This window comes from Malania oleifera, chromosome 13 (assembly GCF_029873635.1).
Source record: "Malania oleifera isolate guangnan ecotype guangnan chromosome 13, ASM2987363v1, whole genome shotgun sequence".
Classification (NCBI taxonomy): domain Eukaryota; kingdom Viridiplantae; phylum Streptophyta; class Magnoliopsida; order Santalales; family Ximeniaceae; genus Malania; species Malania oleifera.
Window position 1 is genome coordinate 77,162,435 of NC_080429.1, and position 18,126 is coordinate 77,180,560.

General features: G+C 34.6%; 1 protein-coding gene across 4 annotated transcripts in view; it reads left to right on the top strand.

The window, feature by feature from the left end:
- Positions 1-18,126, top strand: part of LOC131146417 (histone deacetylase 15) — a 104,721-nt gene that overhangs the window by 76,532 nt on the left and 10,063 nt on the right. For 2 of the 4 annotated variants that reach the window (XM_058096014.1, XM_058096013.1), the window contains 5 exons: positions 1,098-1,206; positions 14,255-14,334; positions 15,257-15,339; positions 15,442-15,487; positions 17,221-17,392. In XM_058096014.1, coding sequence (XP_057951997.1) covers positions 1,098-1,206; positions 14,255-14,334; positions 15,257-15,339; positions 15,442-15,487; positions 17,221-17,392 — 490 coding nt within the window. Of the gene's footprint in view, positions 1-1,097; positions 1,207-14,254; positions 14,335-15,256; positions 15,340-15,441; positions 15,488-17,220; positions 17,393-17,757; positions 17,852-18,126 lie in introns of those variants that run through there. The other 2 variants (XM_058096015.1, XM_058096016.1) reach the window with 2 other exon arrangements.

Below are 18,126 nucleotides of genomic sequence, written 5' to 3' on the forward strand. Positions count from 1 at the left end.
TAAAAGAAGCCTACCTCACTTGTATTATATTCCATTCTAATTTATGTTTCGACTTCCACGTTCTAGATAGGTAACCTTGATTTGCTTTGCTGTTGCTTTTTTCGCATAATATATGGCTGTCTTTCCTTCATAGTTTTAGATTTTGCTGTTGTAACCTGCATGGTGGCTGATGTATTTTGGTGCATGTATATGGATTGTTGTTAAGTGAAATAGGAGTTCATGTCAAAGACTGCTGATGGGGCTCTCATACTAGTACCGTGCGTGCTTACTTTGTGCTTTAGATGCGAGAAGAAAATTAGGGTTAATTGTTTCAACTTTTTGTAGTTTCTGATTGTATCGTATTTAGTTCTTCTCTATTGAAGATTTAATTTTGCATGTAAGCATGCCTATGTGATGAGAATCATTGAGTTTCCTTTCTTTGAGTTTGCTTTTATGAGGAGAGAATCATTGAGTTTCCTTTCCTGATTTATTGAATTATACATAGTGGACCTGTTAATGCTTGATAATGCGTTTTTGGTCCACAACCCAACAGCTTAAGCTTTTAGTGAAGTGGCAATCTAACATGGTATCAGAGCCATGGTTACCAGGAGGTCCTGTCTTGTTGCCTGCATCTCTTGTTTGGTTTTAAAAATTATCTTATTTCATGTAATGCATGGTTATTTGTCGTTTGTTTATCTCTCCATGCGCAATTGGGCTGCATGTGTAGGGAAGTGTTCAGACATGATATACATTGTTGTCCACAACCTAACAGCTTAAGCTTTTAGGTGAAGTGGTAATCTAACAGGACCTTTTGTTGTTTCACTGATGGTGCACGCAGCACAGTGCACCTTTTGTATCTCTCTGTAGTCTGCTTTAAATAAAGCCACCTATTATCTATTGAGAAAGAGATCAAATTCTTTTGCATTCATACAGTTTGATCTCTCTCTCTCTCTCTCTCTCTCTCTCGATCTCTCTCTCTCTCTCTCTCTCACACACACACACACACACACAAGAAAAGTTTTCTTTCCACTTCGTTTTTTTTTTTAATTTTAATTTTTTTTTTTGAATTTGTTTGAAGGACTGTTCTAAAATGATCATTATCAATACTTTTTCTACAGGTTGGTACCATGGGTGCGGAAGGGTATTCTGTGAATGTTCCATGGAGCCGTGGGGGAGTTGGAGACAATGATTATATTTTTGCATTTCAGCATATTGTGCTTCCAATAGGTTACAATCTCTTATTTTTTATAGAAGGGATATCGTGCTTTTGTATTTGCATTTATTTTCATTAAAGACATATATCCTTGATGGAGCAGCTGCAGTTGTGAAAATGAACAATGTCAAATTATTTTTTAGTTATTCTTACTTCTGAGGCAAGCATCATGGTAGAATATACTAGATAAGTGAGTTAAACATTTTGGACTTGGAAGCATAATTATTAGTTTTGCCCCTTTGCCTGCATCTGTTATGATGTTTTTGCTTAGTTATTTAGGCCATGCCATTGATGTTTAGTGGTTTTTTAAATATATTATTTGCTTGTGCAAATTTATGTTCGTAGTGTTACTGATTCAATTATAATTGCCATTAATTGTCTCCCGTACACATACATTTATTGGAGTCGTGCGAATTTTTTACCATGCCTTGATAGGTTGAATTTTTGACCACAGAATTTCTGTAATTACTTGTCTTTCCTGCCTACTATATTTGTAGTACTAATTTCATTCATGTGCATGTAGCAATTGAGTATTAAAATTTTTAAAATTTTAAGATAATGTCTGAAGATGAAATTGTCGGGAAAAACTGGATTGAAGTTTGTTCATGCGTTGGAAAGGTCTTTTGGTTTTGAATGAAATAATTCTCATTGAAGATTGATTATGCAACTTCGAAATAGATTTCGGTTTGAAGAGTTGGTTCAATGTTGCTATATAGCACATCTAATAAAGTTATTTACTGTTTTGTGGAGTTTACTTGAGACGAAATAATTTGCACTTCCTAAAGGTTTCTTAGAATAAAACCTTCTTGACACATCTAATATTTGTTGGGATGGTTATTCATATTTTGTGATTTTTGATTTTTTACATTATAAGTTTGAGTTGCACAATTCAAGAAAACTGAGCTATAACTCTACTATAACACATAGCCGGTCCCAAGCCCGGGTTAAGGAGGAGGGTTGCGTTAGGTAGCTGACAGCCAGCGTAAAATTTGTCAGATCACTATGATATGAATCCTTACCGAATATTTGCTGGGGCATCCCCTACGAGCGACGCGTTGCACTTGAACCACCCAGGTGTAGCGAAAAGTGGGCGAGGGTGGGCTAGGTCGTCGCCCCGAAGCGACGCGCCGTGTCGGCGCTCGGGTACGGTGTCAAATATGCGAGGGTTCTTGCATCATTTTGGACGTGGGCAGGTAAAGACGTTAGTTCAGGAAACTAGGATTAGATTAGCAACTTGGAATATAGGGACACTTACGGGTAAAAGCATGGAAATTGTGGATACAATGATTAGAAGAAGAATTAATATAATTTGCCTTCAAGAAACTAAGTGGGTGGGGGAGAAAGCTAGAGAAATCGATAAATCAGGTTTTAAACTTTGGTACACTGGAAAAGAAAAACATAAGAATGGAGTAGGCATTATTATAGAAAAAAACTTAAAAGATAGCGTTGTGGATGTAACTAGAGTAAGGGATAGAATTATAAAAATCAAAATGGTATTAGGACAAGAGACTTATGCTCCTCAAGTTGGCTTAGTAGAAAATCTTAAGAGACAATTTTGGGAAGATATGGATAGTATTATACAAGGCATACCAGGGACTGAGAAAATATTTATAGGAGGAGATCTGAATGGACACGTTGGAAGAGATAATAAAAATTATGAAAGGATACATAGAGGATATGGAGACAAAAATGAGTCTGGGGAGTTGATCTTAGACTTTGTTATGTCATATGATTTTAGTGTAATGAATACTTGCTTTAAGAAGAGAGAAGAACACTTAATAACCTTTAAAAGTGGACAAAATAGAAGTCAAATAGATTTTTTTTTAACTAGGAGGGTAGATCGTGTATCATGCAAGGATTGTAAAGTTATTCCAGGTGAAAGTCTAACCACACAACATAGAGTCTTAGTGTTAGATATATGCATTAAAAAATGGAAGAAAAAGGATAAAATAAACCAATGTAGGAGAACTAGATGGTGGAACCTAAAAGGAGAAAATATAATAAAATTTAAAGATAAAATGATCAAAGATGGGGATTGGACCTTAGAGGATGGGATAGATTCAAATACTCTTTGGAATAGATTAGCTAGCTCTATTAAAAAGATAGCAAAAGAAATTTTAGGTGAATCAAGGGGAAGATTCTCAAATAGCAAAAAAAGTTGGTGGTGGGATAAAGATGTACAAAAAATCATAAAGACAAAAAGAATTTGGTATAAAACGTGGCAAAAATGTAGAAATGGCGATAACTTTGAAAAATATAAGGAGGCAAGAAAAGATGCAAAAAGGGCCGTTAGTGAAGCTAAATATAGATCATTTAATAGTTTGTATGATAGATTCGGTACAAAAGAAAGGGAAAGAGATATATTTAAACTTGCTAAAGCTAGAGAAAGGAAGAACAAGGACTTAGGAAATGTAAAATGTATAAAAAGTGAGGATGATATTGTCTTGGTTAAGGACGAAGATATTAAAGAAAGATGGCGAAGTTACTTTAGTAAGTTGTTTAACGAAAACCAAATAGAAGGCTTAAATTAGAATTATCAAATGAGGAAAAGACTAAAAATATAAGATTTATTCGAAAAATTAGAGTTAACGAAATTAAGTTTGCACTAAAAAAGATGAAAAATGGGAAAGTTATGGGACCAGATAACATACCAATTGAAGTTTGGAAATGCTTGGGTGATAACGGAATTATATGGTTAACTAATTTATTTAATACAATTGTAAAAACTAAGAAAATACCAGATGAATGGAGGAAAAGCACTTTAATACCTATATACAAAAATAAAGGAGATATTCAAAATTGTAATAACTATCGTGGAATTAAACTTATGAGTCATATAATGAAACTATGGGAAAGAGTAGTTGAACAAAAAAAAAAGGTTAGAAACGAAGATCTCAGAAATCAATTTGGTTTTATGCCTGAGAGATCTACCACAAAAGCTATTTATCTTTTAAGAAGATTAATGGAAAAGTTTAGGGAAAAGAAGAGGGACTTGCATATGATATTTATTGACCTTGAGAAAGCATATGATAAGATACCTAGGGAAGTTCTATGGTGGGTTTTAGAAAAAAAGGGTGTATGTTGTAGGTATACCGATGTCATTAAAAAATTATGTACGATGGAGTAATGATTAGTGTAAAGACTATAGATGGAGGAACTAGAGAATTTCCAATTACCATAGGTGTACATCAAGGATCTGCTTTGAGTCCTTATCTTTTTGCTTTAGTGATGGACCAATTAACTAAAAGTATTCAAAAGGAGGTTCCATGGTGTATGTTGTTTGCAGATGATATTGTATTAATTGACGAAACTAGGGATGGAGTAGAGGCTGAGTTAGAATTATGGAGAGAAGCTTTGGAATCTAGAGGCCTTAAGATAAGTAGAAATAAAACAGAATATATGAAATGTAATTTTAGTAATGATAGGAGGAATATTGGAGACAAAGTTAAACTTGATGATGAAGAAATAAATAGCACTTGTAGATTTCGATACCTTGGATATATTATGCAAGCTGAAGGAGAAATTGAAGATGATGCAATGCATAGAGTTAAAGCAAGTTGGGTAAAATGGAGAAGTTCTTCAAGTGTCCTATGTGATCGTAGAATACCCTTAAAATTGAAAGGGAAGTTTTATAGGACAGCTATAAGACCAGTTATGCTATATGGATCAGAATGTTGGGTGACGAAGAAACATAATATCCAAAAAGTAAAAGTTGCCGAGATGAGGATGCTTAGATGGATGAGTGGTATAACATTGAAAGATAAATTAATTAATGAACATATTCGTGGTAAGTTAGGTGTAGCTCCTATAGAAGATAAGATAAGGGAAGGACGACTCAGATGGTATGGACACTTGCAACGTAGGCCTTATAGTGCACCTGTGAGGAAGAGTGACTTAGTTACTGTGGGGGGCAGTAGAAGGGGTAGGGGTAGACCTAAAATAACTTGGGAGGAGATAGTGAGTAAGGATTTAATATCTTTGAATCTATCAAAAGAAATGGTCCATGATCGCATAAATTGGCGGAAAAGGATTCATATAGCCGACCCCACTTAGTGGGACTAAGGCTTGGTCTTGTTGTTGTTGTTGTATTGGTTATGAACAAGGATTCAATTTAATTGAGTCTTAAGACTTTGTATTGATCAGTTGATGTTAAATTTTGCTTTTGGGATACATCATTTTTTACAATAAGAAATTTAACAATTATTTGATTGGTTTTTTATTTTTATTTTTTTCCGTTAGTGATTTTTCTCATGAGCACTGCACAGGGGTCATAGTGTGAAAATTTAAATTTTAAAATGTTGTCAAGGTAAAGCTTGACCATTGTAATGTCTTTAGGTTTTGAATGATATACTTCTTGGTGAAGATCAATTGATCAAGATGTAGATGTTTTAAGGTTTTTGAAAACTATATCAGGCTTGGTATATAGCTTCAGTTACCAAGTTGTAACTGGCTGTATTTCTTTAAGGGCAAACAAATTGCAATTTTCAAAATCCTCTTAGAATAAAACTTTCACAACATTTTCTTCATTGTTAGAAAGGTCTTAAATTTGGATTTTGACTCAAGTTTCGAAGCTCCAAAAGTATGGAAATTTCGACGAAAATTTCAATTTTGATTTGAAAAAAATAATGAAAGTCAATAGTGAAGCATGGAATTCTTTGTAAAACTTTATAAATGGTTAATAGACATAATAATGTAAGTTTTAGGACTAATATATTACAAGTTAAATACATTTATGTAGTGTATGAGGTGGAAAAGTTGTAATATAGTATGTGTATCAAACGTATGTGTAAGATAATGTGCATTAAACATATTCAGTTAATACAAATGAAATTCATAAATCATTTAAATGTTATTTTTTACACAAAAATGATAATTTAGACATGAATAGTTAAATAAATGTTGTTGAAAGTTTATTTTTTCATGTAATTTAAATAAAATAAATTAAGAGAGAAATTTCACTTCACTCGTAAATCTCTCATTTGAATTCCAAAGGAAATTTCATTGCATAGTTAAAATTTTGACCAATTTTGCTAAAATTTCGAGATTTCGATAAATTTCACATGATTCGTTGAAATTCTGATGAAAATTATGCAAGATGGAATTGACTGCCGTTTCGATTTTGAGGGTGACAGAAACTGAAATTTTCAATGGAAATTTTGACAATTTTGTGGAAATTTGAGACCATGATTTTTAGAATAAGTGCAAAGGCAACTCACTGTGATATGGTTCTGGTAGAGTTTATTATTTTTAGGGGGCACATGTTCTGCAACTATGCTGTCAGTTTAATTGAGTAGGTGATGAAAAGGGTTCATTTTAATCAAGGATATTGGACAATATTACTTATAGTCGACTTATTTCGTTATATTTTACCTATTTAAATACGTGGAGGAAATTAACAGCAACTTGAGTATCCAAAACAGTTGAGTGAAGAAGAGGTTCCTACCTTTTATTTTGTGCCTTATAGTTTATTGAGCTTTCTTTGCTGGTATGTAAATTTTCTGTTATGTTAAAAATTACTTAGAAAATGAAGAAAAAAAGAAGTGATTTTTGGGCTTAGTTGAGTTGTTAGAGGTTCACCTTAATTCTGGGAGCTTTTCTCCTTTTCCTTTATTTTAACCTTACTCATTACAAATAAGTGTAAATGCTGCTTGTTCTTTTGCTATCAGTGTTGCACAATGGGCGTTTTCTCTGATTTGTGTAATTTTTTTTTTTGGATATTTTTTAACTTAGCTGGTCCATATTTCCTCCACCAATTAGTCATACTTTTGATTTACAAATTATTGAAATTATGATTAAATAACATAATAAAGTGGTGTGTATTTAATTAAACTAAATCATCTAATATATTTTTGCTTTAATTTTTTTTCATTCAAATAGAGATTTTTATGCAATTGATATTTTGGTTGAAAGTGATAAAAACTTGCGACAATTACATATTATTGAAGCTAAACACACACTCGCGCGCGTGCGTGCGCACGCTTACAGACACAAATATATAGATCAATGGAATTTAATTAATGCTTTAGAACACAAAGAAAGTTCCTTCCAATTGATATAAGAAGCAAATAAGAGTTGTTGAATAATTGGGTAAAATGGAAGACCTAACCTTTATGATAGGTCTCTCCTCTATTTATAATATAGGTCAAGTATAGTGATAATGACAATAATACTCTCACTAACTCACACTAATATAACTTTTAACACATACTAATAGTGCTAAGTGACCAAATAACCATTAACACTTTGCCTCAAGCTGGAGCATATACATCATATGCTTCCAACTTGTGACAAGTGAAATTTCACACAAGCACCTCCCAAGGCTTTAGTGAACAAATTAGCAAGTTGAAAATCAAACTTCACACAAATGGTTGTAATGAGCTTCTATATAAGTTTCTCCTGAACAAAGTGACAATCAACTTCAACGTGATTTGTTCGCTCATGAAAGACTAGGTTGGATGCAATATGGATTGCAACTCTATTATCACGCATCAACCCCATAGACTGAGAATGTGGAAAACCTAGTTCTTCCAACATGTTCTTCAACCAAACAAGTTCCCATGTAGTGTGAGCCGTGACCCTATACTCTGATTCAGCATGACCTGGCCACTGCTGTTTGTTTTTTACTCTTTTGAGAAATCAAATTACCACCAACAAATATATAGTACTGAATAGTGGATCTTCGGTCGGAAGGCGACTCAGCCCAATCAGCATCTATATATCCTGAATATGAGTGTGGACCTCGATCCTGATATAAGAGACCTCTTTGTAGTGCCCCTTTGTGATATCTCAAAATGTGACTTACTGCATTCCCAATGACTTGTTCACGGGGAGTTGAGTGATTGTGAGATAATTCAACTTTTCAACAAGTTTTCAGTATTGTTCTAGGTTACAACAAATCACCTATATTTGGCACTAACTTACTATTAGGATCCATGGGTGTGTCAACAAAGTTCGGATATCAGAAACGTATTCTCACCTAAAAGATCAAGAACCTACTTCCTCTGTGACAAGTCAATTCTTGTACGAGATCTCAATGCTTCTGTACCTAAGAAGTACGTCAATGGTCCCTAGTCCTTGGTCTAAAACTTGCATTGTAGGAAAAGCTTTAGGTCCTAGATGCCTTGATCATTGTAGTGAGCACAATGTCATCCACATACACAATAAGCAAAATCTTGTCAGTTAGGGTATGGAGATAAAATACAGAGTGATCTACTCCACACCGTCGAAGGCCAAACTCAAATACTATAGCGCTAAATCAGCCAAAACATGCTTTGAGAGATTGTTTTAATCCATATAATGATTTCTTAAGTCGACACACTATGCCTAACTCCCCTTAAGCAACAAACCCGTGTGGTTGATCCATATAGACCTCTTCTTTAAGATCACCAAGTAGGAGAGCTTCACATCCAACTAATGTAGAGGCCAATGACAAGTAGTGGCTAAGAAGATGAATTAACGTACTAAGGCAAGTTTAGTGATCGAAGAGAATGTGTTTGAATAATCCAAACTGTACACCTAAGTATATCCCTTAGCAGCAAGGTGGGCCTTCAAACAAGTCATAGAACCATTTGGATTGACTTTCACTCTATACACCTAGAGAGCCAACCATAGAATTATTAAGAGGTAGAGGTACCAACTCCCAATTATCAATATCTTGTAGTGTACGCATCTCTTCAATCATTGCAGTCCTCCACCCAAAAGGGGAGAAGGCTTCAAAAATAGATTTTGGAAGAGCAACATAAAACAAAGTATTAACAAACAGTAATATGAGGGTGACAAAAAATTATAACAAATAAAAGTAGAGATTGGTTGTTGGTTGCAACTATGTTTACCTTTTTAAACAACAATGGGAGGATCAACATCTTGGGAAATAGGATTGTTTGATAAGGGAACTAAATGCATGGAAGTGGAAGCTAGAGGAGGCTCTCCTACCTTGTGTTTCCGTGTGTGTACTTGCAAATTGGGATGATCCAAGCTACAAGAAGGACTCAAACTAGATGAAGATGTAAAAGGATGGGGCACGAACATTAGGTTGGATCTGGAAAGCAAGGTAGGAGAGGGGACTCATTAAAGTCAATAGAACTCAAGGAAAGTAGTATGGTGTAGACTCAATAATGTGACATTAGTAGAGACAAAGAATCGATGTAAAGTAGGGTTATAACATGGATATCCATTTTGAGTATGGGAATACTCCAAAAAAATATAGTTGATAAAATGAGGATCCAACTTATCCGCTATTGGAGTTAACTGATGGACAAAAGAGACAAGTGAATATACAGGGAAGGGAGAACAAAAGAGCCTTAGGGAGGATAACTGAATATGGGATTTTAGCACCAAGGATAGAGGATGGCATTTTATTAATGAGAGAGCAAGCAGTAAGCAAGACATCAATCCAAAAAACTTTGGGGACATTCATTTGATACAATAGGGTATGAATGACTTCGAGAATATGTCCGTTTTTTGTTCCGCAATTCCATTTTGTTGTCAAGTGTGGGCACTCAATCACTAATGAATGATACCAGAATTAGTCATATAGGTATTGAAGATCTCCTTAGCATTGTCACTACGAAGTATCTTGACCGACATATCAAACTGAGTCTTTATTTGAGAATAGAAGGCGCAAAAGATGTTAAACAACTTAGGGCGATCTTTCCTTAAATTCAACCAAGTCATCGTAGACTAGTCATTGACAAATGTAACAAAGTACCAAAACCCCAATTTTGACGCGACACAACTAGGACCCCAAACATCAGAATGGATGAGCATGAAAAGACTAATTTGCCCGTTTGTTGGCTTAGGAAGCAAAGGGAACACGATGATGTTTTCCCAGCTGACAAGGCTCACACTCAAGACTAGACACAAAATTCGAGGTAGGAACTAGCTGTTTCAATTTTTCCAAAGACGGATGGCCAAGGCGACAGTGGATTTGACGTGGCGTAGTGGTGGTTGTGCAAGCAATGGGAGAAGAAAGCAACTGAAAGTAGTAAAGCCCGTGAGCCTCACGTCTTCTGCCAATTGTATTGTCTTCAGGTCCTAAATAACCATAGAATCAGGAAAGAAGATTACAGAACAATTTACTGCCTTCTTAAGCTTACTAACTGACATGAGATTGAAAGGGGACTTTGGAATGTACAAGAAAAAAGAAAGAGAGATGGAAGGAGTAGGATTTACTGTTCCTATCCACTTACTGTAGTTGTAGACCCATCCACAAGGGTAACTGAAACAACCAAAAGTGAATTTTTGGACCACCCAAAACAAACACAAGCGAGTCAACCACTGATTCAACCTCAAACGAGTCTCCAACAACTAGACATAGCACTGCCACAGCCTTACAAGATCAATGTATAAATGCTGCCACTGCTTCAAGAGACTCACCAATGAACTTAACTAATACCGAACAACAACACCAGATTGCCACAGGCGCATGGTTGAAAGAGGTTCGATTTTCGAACAAAAAACATGCAAATGTTATGGTCTATAGAAGGAATCAGAACATTGTGGAGGAAAAAATCTGAAAAAGGTGGCTGGAACTCTCATGTTCTGGCGCGTGGGGGTGCGTGGGAAGGTTTCTGGCAATGGGATTTTGGAGGGCTATTGTTCAGAGGGTTCTGTCTTTAGCTATGTGGTTGGTTTTGTGAAATATTGAAGGGTTATAGTGGTTCTGAGAAGGGCAGTGACATGAGGGTGTTTCCAGCGATGGATGAGTTTAGGTTGGTGGTAGGGTTTAGGTTGGATTGTGCTTAGATACCATGTTCAATAATTGGGTAAAATGGAAGACCTAACCTTAATGATAGGTCTCTCCCTCTATTTAAAATATATGTCAAGTACAATACCAATGACAATAATACCCTTACTAACTCACACTTACCTATATAACTCTAGCACATACTAATAATGTTAAATGACCAAATAACCATTAACAAAAGCCATGCACAATAACTTTTGCAACAAAAAACTTTAAAATTAATTTTATGTAATTATCAAAAACTTAATTTGTTTTCAGATGTTTATATTCTTTTCTTAATAAAATCTGTTCTTTTTCAATAAAAAAAAAATTCTTTCCAAAAGACAAGGATATTTTTGTCCACAAAATCCATACCATGCATTTTGTTGAATTTTCTTCCGTGTGAGAAGTCTTACAAAAAAAAAAGGTGAAAATTGTGGTTTTTAGGCAGTTGACTTGTTGGATCCTAGCTTTTATACTAATAGCTCTTTTTATATTCTATGTCCTATTTGTGTTTATCCTATATCTATAGAAAATGATTGTAACTACTACGTGGTTGTTGAACTTGTTTCTACTTGGTTTTGCAGTTTGGATATTTTAATAATTTTTTGTGATTCCCTTAGTTATAGTATATTGGCTTCACCTACAAGTCATGCTTTTGATTGAAAAAAACGTTAAATAATGTAAAATTACCTATAAAGTAGTTACACTTCAAGTTCAACTATTTTATTTTGTTATTTTGTACTAGTCTAAAATTTGCTTGTGTGCATACTCTAGCAAATTATGGTCTGTTTGGTATCGTTTTTGGTTTTGGGTTTTTTATTTTTTATTTTCATTTCTATATAGTGAAGAAAGAGATTATGAAAACGCATTTGTACTTTTATTATATTAATCATATTTTTTTAAAATTTTTATTTGATTCAAGGACATAAATGAGCATTTGATTAGTAAATTTTTTTAATTTGCTTTACTTTTAGAATTATTAACCACACAGGTTGGTTTTCGGTTTTTAGTTTTAGTTTTTGATTTTTAGTTTTCATTTCTGGTTTTCATTTTCATAATTTTTTTTGGCGATACCAAATAACCCCCAGTTTTTTTTCTTTTAAATTAAAATTTTAATCTATATTTTACTTGGTTATCTTTGATTATTAACTATTTGCATTTTTTAGTAGAAGGACCTATTGGCAAAATTCAAAAACCATACTTCCTGTGTATTTCCCATGGTAGTTTAACAATTAGTGAACTGGTATTTATTAACTTTAGTTTTCATTTTGTAACTGCAATTTTTATTTTTTTTACTTTATTAGTGAGTTTCATTTTTTCAAACAGACCTTTGCCATCGAGATGGTATTTCCAGGTTATGCTTTATTCATGAAATTTAATTTTAGAAATTAAACTTATTATTCGTGTAAATAATATTAGACACTTCACATGAGTTTTAAAAGAAAATGTTTCAGCTGTCTTTGTATTATATAATCTTTTACATATCTTCTCTAGTTACATTAGTTATAATGTTGTATTCCTTTTATTTTTCAACCAAATACATTTTTTTTTTGTAACTTACATTTTGGTTGATAGAAGGGGAGCCTAGGCGCAATGGCAAAGCTGTTGCCATGTGACCTAAAGGTCATGGGTTCGAGGCGTGGAAACAGTCTCTTAGAAAAATGGAATGGAATGGAAGGTAAGGTTGCGTACTATAGACCCATCATGGTCCACCTCTTCTCCAGACCCAACATATGTGGGAGCTTTGTGCACCGGGCTGCCCCTTACGTTCTGGTTGATAGTGATTTCAAATAATGATAAGTCATTCTTAAAGCTTGATATACATTGTTGGCCCACAATCTAATAGCTTAAACTTTTAGGTAAAGTGGTAATCGAATAAGTGGTATCAAAGCCAATGGTTCAAAACTCTGGGTTAAAAGAATAAATCATAAATCATAAATCAAGGTGTATGAGCAAAATTCTCTTGACGTCCTAACAATTGAAGGACCACAAAGTCCTTGTGACATGCTAACAGTTGAAGGACCAAATGGGTGACTGAGACCAGTAAGGATCATCTCGCCCAAGTAGATGGATTTGAATGGGGTCAAAGAGTGAGAGGTAGGATTTGTTTGAAGGTATGTGGAATCCAATCCAAGGCACATGAGGCATGGTCGTAAGGCCCACTTGAGCAACTTTTGCAGAATTGAACTGATTCCTAAAGGGTGACAGTTCCTAATCAAGGGAGAGTTCATAGAGAATAATAGCATAATATCTGTAGAAGGTCAGAGGATAATATTAACATATTAAAATTTAAACTTTTGAGAAATTAATTAATGCGCTGCAGCGAATAGGGATTAATTTGAAGTCACGTGCAAACCTTTTTCAAGTTCAAAGATTGACCTGTTGACAATCAATACTTAAGATGTGCTTTATCTCTAGTTACTTTTGGGAATTAGATAATTTTTTTGGCTTATATTTAAAAGAGAGGGATATTTTTGCCCACAAAATAATTTATGCTAATTATGTTTTTTATATAGTACAGATTTACTTCACAACTTGACATGGACCAGGAATTTAGCATTGATGGTAGTGTCATTATTGTGGTAAAGAAGGGTGTCATCCATGCTAGAAAGGCTTTCATACTGCTTAGTTTCTTTGTTATTATCTGCTTTTGGGTGAAAGGAATGGTCAATTTCTCTGTACACCGATGTGTGGCAGATTAATGTATACTTTCTGTATCAGTTATTCATATATGTACGAGTATGATATAATGATGAATCTATGTAGTAATGAAATGTGCAAGACACTCATCATACTAACTTGAGAGTACTGTTTTTTGTTGACAGAAAATTTTGAAAGAGTGCTGTGGTAACTTTTTGGATGCCACCTTTCAAATTAGCTGTCGAAATGATGTTTGATTTTTTTATGGCTAGGATTCCTTGTTAAATTTTTCATCCAATGTGGTGATATAATGTAACAGCCACCTAGACGCAACAGGAAATAAATGGGCGTTAATGTTTTGTACTGAGTTATTTGTTTTTCATGTGTTGATTTCCTGGTGCGAGGCGATTATGAAGGATGTGCAGTGGAGAAGCATTTTAATGCTTTAAATGATTATGAAATGATTATTATATTTTGTGTCTTTTTTTTTTTTAACTTAAATAATGAATGTTATGTTGTATCACTTGTGATACTCCTGGTTTTCAGAAAGTGGGCCGAGGTTTTATTTGAATCTAATTTTTTGTTCCCTTACCCACTATGGCATGTAGTTTTTCTGTTCATTATGAGAATCATATTCTGCTCTTCATTGTTGTGCTAAATCCATTTAATGCTGTTCAAATCAAATTTAATTGCAGCTTCTGAGTTTGCCCCTGATTTAACCATCATATCAGCGGGATTTGATGCCGCAAGGGGCGATCCCCTTGGCTGCTGTGATGTAAGGATGTTTCTTCTTGCTCAAATGATTGTATATTTTAGCATTTCATCTAGACCCTTGGTCTTGGAAGCACAATTACTTTGAGTTAATCTGATTTAAGGCTGCAAACAAGCTGGCAAGCTTGAGCTTGGCTCGAAAGCTTTAAGCTCAAGCTTGAACCAAGCTTAGATTATACTATTTGGAGTGCAGCTCATTTAATATATATATATATATGGCTCGACTTCAATAAACTCAGCTCTTTTCATATTAATGAATGAGTTGAGATTGTGTATAGCTCGAAAGCTTGATTTCATCATTTTATCAGTTTTTGTATTTGTAAAAAAATTCAAGTATGTCATGAAAAATGAAGTTTAAATAATTTTAAAAATATGATAGAGATAATTTGAGGGAAAATATGTTTTCAAATTGAGCTTATTTATCAAGTTAGCTCAGGAGTGTATCAAACTCTTAAATAGCCAGTTGGGCTAGTTAAACAAGCTGTCCAGCTCATGAGCCTTGTGAGCCAGGTATGATTCATCTTGAGCTCAACTTGTTTAGCTGACGAGCTTCAAAAGAGCTCGGCTTGTTTAGCTTAATAAATGATTATTGGTGAGCCATTACCACCAAATAGGTTGCGAGCTGTTTAACTCATTTGCAGCTCCTATTCTGGTTGCATCCATGGGGTGGTAAAACTTTTTGGGGCAACTTTGCATCAAATGCACAAGGAAGCAACTAGAATAGCTCTTGAAATAATTTTTTTTTTTTAGTAATTAGCTCTTATCCTTTATCACTTGGGAATTTGAAATTAAGTACCTTTGATTTACTCTGACACGATATTCTGCAAATAGTTGCTCTGTATCATTCTTCTTGTTTTTGCAGTTGGACATTAGAATTTTACAGAATTTCTTAATTATGCTGTTTTTACACTACATGGAACTTGTAGGTAACTCCTGCGGGCTACGCACAGATGACACAGATGTTGAATGCTGTCTGTGGTGGAAAGTTGCTTGTAATTCTTGAGGGCGGGTTTGTGGTTTATTTTTTTGTCTTTCATTTTATAGCTAATTTCTTTTGTTTTTGATGAGGTTTACAGGTTCTTTAAAATCTCTCTCGCTCTTTTTAATGCAGTTACAACCTTCGTTCAATATCATCTTCTGCTACTGCAGTGATTAAGGTGAGTTATTTTGCTTTTATGAATGGTTTGAATATATCTAATTATGATTACTGAAGCATTTTTTGCTTGGGAAAACATAAATAATTTATTTTGCTATCTGAGCTAGGCTTCAGGGGCAATATGCTGTCTATGTGTACATTTATTTGTGTGACAGTTGAATTGTCAAACAATTCTATGAGGATTATGGCAAGGCTTATATGATGGAACCCATGATATATTGTTGATATCAAGTCTTATGCCTTGGTCCTCCTTTTTGATCAAAAAAGAGATTTACCATTGCTTTTGCATTCACACCCCCGCATAACCAGCCCAATACCTTTTTTCCCAAGTCTTTTTTTTTTTTTTTTGTGGGGGGAGGGGGGGGCCGTGGTTGGTTGGGGAGTAGGGGTGTTTGGTTGAAGGGGGAGAGGATTCCTTGGCTTGGAGGTATGCTAGGAAATTTTTAATGCCATTCTTCAGCTCAGTCAAAGTTTTAATGGTAGGTTTTTATTTTTTTATTTTTATTTTTTATTATTAACAAATATTTTAGCAAGTGGAAGGAAACATTCCATAACTGTTGTTTTGGCATTCATTGTCAATTGTCTGGAAGCTAAGTTTTAGGGTTCTATCTGATAAGCATAGGTGTGATGTGCATCTAGGCGTCTGATCCTTCTAACTCCAAATCTTAAGACACATGCCTGCTGTTTTTTGGACAGTTATTTGTTTTTTCCTCTCTCTGTGGTCAATAAATCTTAGAATTTTGTTTCCAAGCTCTTTCACTGGATATGTTTGATTTGTACAGATTCAACAATTGGTGTGTTGACACCTGCAACAGCTAGAACTCAAAATATTCTGTGTGATTATCTTATTGCTTCATGTGATCCCTCAAACCCCTTAGTTCATTCCATCCTCTGCCTCGCTTTTGCTGACTGAAAGACATCCTGCAAAGGCTCTGTGTTATTTGTGAGAAAAAGGAGAATTTTATTGAGCTGTCTCCTTGATTGGCATGTTTATCAACGATTGGAGAAATGAAGCCCAATTTGTAAATGAAACAGATGGTCTGGATTGAATCAGTGATACATAGATCCAATATTATAAAATTCCAAGAAAAAATAGATTGAAAGGACACCCCCCTTGCACTTCCCCTCAGGCTTCCAAAGAAATGCTAAAAAGAAAAGGGAGAAAGAGAATAAACTATAATTCTCAAAGGTGACAAACTATAATTCCATGTCAACCCTTGTTTTCTTCCTTTCGTGAGCCATGGGGGGACCCCAACTCTGATCTGCTGATTTGTGTGGCTCACCAGCGGACAAATCATTTTCTTTGGGAAAGCTTGTGAAGACAAGCTGTTGTGCAACTTAAAAGTCAGGTATCAAGATACTAACAAGTTTACTTACTGAATCATAAACTCAGGCTGCCTAATTTCAACTTGTTTCCACTTTTTTTTTTTCAATTTTTTTTTCTTACAGGTCCTTCACTTGTAGGGTAGGTATTGCAATTCTACTTTTTTGTTTTCTGCTTGAAGAATTATAGAAAATAATGAAAACCTTCAGTTTGGATCTGGGGTTTTGGGGAGGTTATGTACTTAAAAAAATATGCAACATGCAAGCCATGCAATTATTGTTATTCCAGGTTGTCCTACAATGCCACATATTGATGCACCCGTTACTGTGTAATAAATTTTAGTTTTTCTTTTCTGTTTTTTTTTTGGTGGTATTTTATCTATCTTATTTGATTTCCTTCCTGTAATGAAGGTATTACTTGGTGAAAGTCCTGATTCTAAATTGGCCAATTGTGTACCTTCCAAAGCTGGTTTGCGAACGGTTTTGGAAGTCTTGAAAATTCAGATGAACTTCTGGCCTGCTCTTGGATCCAGATTCACAAAATTGCAGACACAATGGGGGGCATATTCTTTTGAAAACAGAAGTGAGTTTATCTAGTTTTACAAACTCTGTTTTTAAATGTGAATGCTTTCTCATTTTGTGCGTCGTATATAACAAACACTATTCACATATTATAATTGTTGATGTGATTGGAAAGAATTGCATCTTCTTGAGAAATTTATAATTTGTTAATTGAAAACCATTTAAGTTCTGTCTTTACCGCTCTCCTCCTTGTTAGGCATGTTCACTATTTTATTAGACATGTTTTTATTTGCAAACTGACAAATGAATTGTTGGAATGGTTGTACATGAACATTTCTAATACCTTTATGGGGTTATTTTATGTTGGCGTGGACTTTGGTTGGGAACCCTGAACATTTGTTTCTCTATGCTGTCTCTTCTATCAAGATGATCTGTTGGCTGGGCAGACAATGTGCACCCTGTAAGAGAGGAAGAAGAGGTAACCAGAGCGAGGCTCTGAAAAATGCTTTAAGTCAGTAGGGTAATTGAAGGTAAGAATACTGAAGAATTAGGGCTTTCTTTCTCACTTGCGTTTCTATTTGCTTCTTGCTTTCCTATATAGGACAGGTGTAACTGTTCTCCGTCCATTCCTGTATTTCTCACAATTAGCAGTCTATGCAATTAACCAAGTTGATTATGTGGAGGTTGTCCTATACTTTCTCCTTTATTTCTCAAGCCCATTAAACTTCCTATAGTGGAAATAGTTCAACTCATTTTAGTACAAATAGTTGACTTATCCCGCTTTAAGCAAAGCAC